This window comes from Propithecus coquereli, unplaced genomic scaffold (genome assembly GCF_000956105.1).
Source record: "Propithecus coquereli isolate 6110/MARCELLA unplaced genomic scaffold, Pcoq_1.0 Scaffold117, whole genome shotgun sequence".
Classification (NCBI taxonomy): domain Eukaryota; kingdom Metazoa; phylum Chordata; class Mammalia; order Primates; family Indriidae; genus Propithecus; species Propithecus coquereli.
This window is the reverse complement of record NW_012135747.1, coordinates 2,130,323-2,137,035: the sequence shown is the minus strand read 5'-3', so window position 1 is coordinate 2,137,035 and position 6,713 is coordinate 2,130,323. Positions and strand designations below refer to the sequence as shown.

Sequence of the window (6,713 nt, the reverse complement as noted above, 5' to 3'; positions counted from 1 at the left end):
TGAGCACATGGCTCCTCCCCTACTCCCTCCTCCAGACTGGAGTATAGATCTCTTTCCTACTGCCTTCTCCCACTCCTCTACCTGCCCCTTAAGCCCTAGTGTTCCCTAGTCCCTCCCCTGGTCCACTGTACTAAGCCTTCCCTCTTTCTCACTTTCCCTATGGTCCCAGGCCCTCATGTGGCTCCAAATCCCAAATCTTCGTCTGCAGGCCTGACCTCACATTCCTCCCCAACGTGGTTCCTCATCTAAGCTTCAGGATCTACTCTGCTGTCTTGATTCTTCCCTCTCCCTCACCTTCTTCCCAACCCACACATCCAATCAGTATCCAAATACCAGCTAATTTGATTTTCTAAATGCTTATCAAAGTCATTCTGTCCTCTCTGCCAACACCACCTTGCTTCCATCGCCTTTATCCTGGGCCACTACAACAGCTTTCTGTTCTCGGCTTTCAGTTTTGCCTCCATTAATTAATTCAATTCTTCATAAGGTATCCACAGAAAAAATGCAAATCTAAGTACTATATACATTCTTCTGTTTAAAACCCTTCAGTACATCTGAATAAATAAAATCAAAACTTCTTAACATGGTATGTAAGACCTTCTATGAACTGACCTCTCCAATCATCCCATCCTTGTATTTTACATTCCAGATATACTTAATTACTTGCACTTTCCTGAATGCTCCATACTGTATCACGCCATCGTGCCTTTGCACAACATGCTCACTTGGTCTGGCATACTCATCTCACACTGCTTCACAAGGCTGATTTATTAATCCACAGGATGAAGATCCAGAATTGGCTCTTTCAAAAAGCCTTCCCTGAGTTTCCTAAAATTGGGTTAAATGCCTCTCCTTTGCATTCCCATCAATTTGAATACATCGTATTACACTGAAAATGTGCATAAGTGTCTACCCACAAGATCATAAATTCCTCAAGGATTTGCAAAGTACCTAATACATGCTGGGCACTAAATAAATACTGCAAGGGACTGCAGGGAATCCTAACAGATGACAGGAATATTGTATCTCATAATCCCATATCATGAGACCCAGACTATGGTTGGTTATGACTCAACTAGAACTACTAGTTGGTAGGAAACAAGCCTGGACATTATGATTACTCAGACTCACCATTATGGTCACTAAGTCTCAATTGCTGACCTCCATCCATTAAAAAATGGTGAGGCATGCCTGCAAGGAAGGCTGGGCAATGTAGCCTAGCTGAATGTCAAAGAAGAGCAATATGGATATTAGTGAATACGGGCATTGGTCTCTGCCACAGATTTTCATATCAACTATTCTAATATAAATGGAAAAAAACATTTTCTTTTTTAGTAGGAAACAAAATGATGAGTGCCCAGAGTACTAAGGAGAAATAAACCTTATAGCTAACACAGGGTAGTATCTATGCTGCCTCCTACACATGTGGTTGTGAGAATTACATAAGATTATGGCCACATAGTATTATGTAACTATGTACTAATACACTACTAGTAAACAAAAGTTTAGCAGTTTGGTAGTTCCTCAAAGTGTTAAACACAAAATTAGCAAATGACCCAGCTACTCCACACCTAGGTAACTACAAAGGAAAATGAAAATAGGTCCACATAAAAATTTGTATGTGAATGTTCAGAGCAACATTATTCATAATGGCAAAAAAGTGGAAACAACTCAAACATCCATCAGCTAGCGATGGATGAGCAAAATATGGTCCATCTATACAACAGTATACAATCATTAGCCATAAAAAGAAATGAGGTACAGATTTTTTCAATCTAAGTGTTTAAACTGATGCCACTGTGTATGAAATGCCAGTGAATTATATACGTTAAAATGATTAATGGTCAATTTTATGTTATGTGAATTTTATCTCAACATTAAAAAAAAGGAATAAAGTACCGATACGTGCTACAACATGAAAATGAACCTCAAAAACAGTATGCTAAGTGAAAAAAACAAATCCCCAAAGACCACATATTATATGATTCCATTTATACAAAATGTTCAGAATAGGCAAATCTATAGAAACAAAAAGTAGATTAGTGGTTGCCTTGGGCTGGGGGAGTTGGAAAGAAATGAGAAGTGACTGCTAAGGGATACAGGGTTTCTTTTTAGGGTGATGAAAACGCTCTAAAATCGACTGTGGTGATGGCTGCACAATTCTGTGGATATACTAAAAACCGCTGAATTGTACACTTTAAATGGATTAACTGTATGTTATGTCAATTATGTATGGATAAAGCTATTACCAAAAAGAGTAATGTTTCATTACCTGTCTAATAAACAGGTTACTGTTGTCATGTTAATCTCCTTCACATATCCCCGGGACAAAGCAAACAGTGTTCTCTCTTCTCCACTTAAAATAATTCTGTCACCTGCCATTAGATTTGTGACAGGTATGGTACCATTTTTACGTAGGAAATTATGTAAATACTGTCCATCACCAACTGTCTTTACATGCTTTGTTCTAATCAGGTTTCCAATGCAGTTGCCACTCTCCTCCCTAAGAAGAAGAAGGACAAAGAGAGAAAATTTCCATTTACATCACATATGTAAGTATTTTGTATTTGTATTTTCACACAATTTAATTGTCCATCTGATCCCTAAAAACTAATGCTAATATTGAGTCTGCCATTTTCACGTTTTCCACATTTACAGTGAAGCGTTTGAAATGCTAAATAAACATTCTCTCTATAAATTTTTAACTAATCTCTCAACAACAGACTTACAGAAAAGTAGGGAACACTCTCCTACTTGTACCCACAGGCTGCCATCTCCGAACAAGGTGCTTTATTGGCACTTTGATCCTGGAATGATTCCCCACCTCCTGGGCTGACCCACATAACACTACAAAAGATAAATCATAGTAACCTTCTCCTAAATGTGATGTGAAAAAAATAAGGCCAGGAGAGGTGGCTCATACCTGTAATCCTAATCCTTCTGGGAGGCCAAGGAGGGAGGACTGCTTGAGCTCAGGAGTTCAGACTGAGCAAGAGCAAAATCCTGTCTCTACTGAAAATAGAAAAATTAGCCAGGCATCCTGGCAGGTGCTTTATAGTCCCAGCTATTCAGGAGGCTGACGGAGAGGGATCACATGAACACAGGACTTTGAGGCTGCAACGTGCTATGATGACACCTCTGTACTTTACTATCCGGGGCAACAGAGCAGACTCTGTCTCAAAAACAAAAAAAGGGTTCTACAAAGACAATGAAATTGACCTTTAGAAAATTTGAATCTCCATCAAACACTTACTGAAAATATAAACTTTTAAAATACTAATACTGGTGCACTTAGAGTCCCAGTCATGAGGAGGACGAGGATGTGGCCCTCAGAGGGGAAATGGCTGCTGAAAACAAGCCAGAAGATAATCAAGAGAAAAGCATAGTCATGTAAAAATCTTTTTACTGAAAAAGCTGCTTGAACGTCTGCCGAAACGTTCAAGTTTACCAACAGAGAGGCACCACTGGAATGCTAATGAGAGATCATGATGCAGCCATTCTTCCATCCTTTTGGATTTCTTTTTAATAATGTTTCTTTTTAATAATTTCTTCACCTTTGATCTCCTGACCTGCATTATCTTGGCAATCATTTCATTTTTTAATTTCATTTCATTTTTTAATTTTGGTGTACAAGCTGTAATATTTCATCTCTCAAAGTGTTAACACGCTAATTTCCTGAGAGAGAGAGACCCCTTTGAACGATAAATTTGCAACATGCTGTCTTCGTTTACTGTATTAAAATTCATTTGTTTTTTTTTTAAAAAATACTAGTATTTAAAAAATTAAGTAAAACATCGTTAATCTGCATTCTACAGGAATGCAACAATTCACTCATTTTATAATGTTATCACTGACTAATAAGGATTTACTAATCATTTTTAAAATAAGACTTCTTCACTCTGGGAGGCCGAGGGGGGTGGATTGTTTGAGCTCAGGAGTTCGAAACCAGCCTGAGCAAGAGCGAGACCCCGTCTCTACTAACAATAGAAAGAAATTATCTGGACAACTAAAAATATATAGAAAAAAAAAATTAGCCAGGCATGGTGGCACATGCCTGTAGTCCCAGCTACTCGGGAGGCTGAGGCAGAAGGATCGCTTGAGCCCAGGAGTTTGAGGTTGCTGTGAGCCAGGCTGACGCCACGGCACTCACTCTAGCCCGGGCAACAAAAAGCGAGACTCTGTCTCAAAAAAAAAAAATAAAATAAAATAAGACTTCTTAAGGAATATTTAACTTATAGAAAATATATAAACTAACAATGATTGCAGCGCATAGCATTCGTAGAAATGGTGCTCTACTTGGAAACAATTCATTGACAACCATGTGGAGTTGTCATGAATAAATGAAATCACAAATCTTTAACATGCTACATAACCTGTATTTGTAGCATTCCAAATTCCATCACACTAGCTAAGACAAAATACTGAAATTTTCCTGTATTAAATAGGCCACTTACATTTTTGAAGCAGGCATTAACCAGATATTTTGGTGATTTTTTCTGTTATCCTTTGATTGTGACTCCAGTGTTAACATTAGGCACCAAAGCCTGAAATACTCTAAGTGTGTAAGCTTCAGATGCTGGGTTTCTTCTTTTACTTTGGGCAGCATGACAATTGGGACTGAACTGTCATCCATGTGTTGTTCAACTGCTCTAAATATAAAGTTCCAAGTTAAATGTTTATAAACCATTTCACTGGCTGGCTATAAAATTAGGTATCTCTAAAATAAGTACACATATATAATCATCATAACGTACAACTACAGCATCTATTTTTCCTTAAATATTTTACAAACCACATAGTTTTTTACAAAACAAAATGTGTAAGATCATTATTTTGTCTTCAATTGACGATACCCTAAACAACTTAAGTTCGGTTTCATATACTCTAGTCTTCATTCCCATATGCTGCAAGTTTTGGCTTTTTCTACAACAGTATTTCTCAAAATCACAAAAATTAATACACCCAGCTAAGTGACATAAGGAAAAAAACATAAAAACATGGAAAATCATTTAGATTTTGGTTAATACTAACTTAAAACATTTTAATATAGAAACAAACATGTTATAGAAGAGCAAACAATGAAAATAAAACATTAAGATTTCAAAGAAATGAGCTACAAGCCAAGACATGGTTCACAGTCCTCTACAATTAAGAGATCCTTTGAAAGAATACTTTAAAAGTACTTTATGTGGGTCAGGTGTGCTGGCTTATGCTAGTAATCCCAAAACTTTGGGAGCCTGAAGTGGGAGGATCGCTTGAGGCCAGGAGTTCAAGACCAGCTTGAGCAACATAACAAGACCCTGTCTCTACAAAAAATAGAAAAATTAGCCAGGCATAATGGTTTGCGCCTATAGTCCTAGCTACGCAGAAGGCTGAGGCAGGGGGATTACTTGAGCCCAGGAGTTTCAGGCTGCAGTGAGCTATGATGATGCCACTGCACTTTAGCCTAGGCAACAGAATAAGACTCCATTTCACTCAAACAAACAAAAAAAAAGTACTTTATATGAATTTTCAGACCAAATTAGAACTTTGGCTCAGATTTGACCTTGTTTCCTAGTCTGTATTTACATCTAACTACTTTTTGTGCCCTTCAGAACTTTCACTGGCCTATGAAGGTATAAATACATACAGTTGTTCATGACAGCTAATAAAATTTCCATTTGTAGAAAACTAGCCACACATACATAGGACAGGCCCATTCACTGGGTCATATCAAAGTGTCTAACTGGAAAAACCAATTTCCCTGTATCTAACTACAAAAGGCCTGAAATTAAAATACCAGCTAAGAAATGGAAGATGTTTTGAAGTATCATTTAAGAAAATTTGAATTCAAAATGCCTATACAGGTTGAGTATCCCTTATCTGAAATGCTTGGGACTAGAAATGTTTCAGATTTTGGTATATTTGCAGCATAGTGGTTGAGAATCCCTAATACAAAAATCTGAAATCTGAAATGCTCCAATGAGCATTTCTTTTGAGCATCATGTTGGTGCTCAAAAATTTGCACATTTTGGAGCATTTTGGATTTTCAGTTTTCAGAATTGAGATGCCCAAAGTGTCTTTTATTAATATCTTTCTTAACCAGATTCCACAGTCCTAAAATTATTTCACTTTACAGAAACCAGATGCAGCAAGATTAAAATTCCACTTTTGGAAAAAGTTTTTGTTTTTTGGTAAGAGATGGCTCTCGTTCTGTCACCCAGGCTAGAGTGCAGTGGCATGATCTCAAACTCCTGAGCCACTGCATCTGGCCCTGGAAAAAAGTTTTAAAAGCACTCTATTATTTCCTAAGGAAATGAGCTTGTTAGAAAATACAAGGCCGGGCGCGGTGGCTCTCGCCTGTAATCCTAGCACTCTGGGAGGCCGAGAAAGGAGGATTGTTTAAGCTCAGGAGTTTGAGACCAGCCTGAGCAAGAGCAAGACCTTGTCTCTAAAAAGAAAACATAAACTGTTTCTTCTTCTATTCCCTTCATTTTAGAAACACTACACAGAAAGGAAAATCTAAAAGAAAAATAACTAAAATCGCCAGACCAGATTTAACATGTAACCAATGTTAAATATTGAATTCATACTCAAATTGAAATAATGCTTTTGGTAGACAATATTTACCTGCTGTAAAGGGCACAGTTGCCCATTTGTGAACAATATTTACATGTTTTCTCTTCCTCAATTATTTGTGGCAAAGAAGCAAGCTGTGTCTTCTGTCCAGAAGC

At 37.5% G+C, this 6,713-nt stretch overlaps 1 protein-coding gene across 1 annotated transcript in view; it reads right to left on the bottom strand.

Annotated features, from left to right (window-relative positions):
• DNA2 (DNA replication helicase/nuclease 2) overlaps window positions 1–6,713 on the bottom strand; it is an 88,610-nt gene that overhangs the window by 25,660 nt on the left and 56,237 nt on the right. The window contains 3 exon segments of the mRNA XM_012658529.1: window positions 2,273–2,503; window positions 4,455–4,649; window positions 6,610–6,701. Of these exon segments, the coding sequence (XP_012513983.1) occupies window positions 2,273–2,503; window positions 4,455–4,649; window positions 6,610–6,701 (518 nt within the window).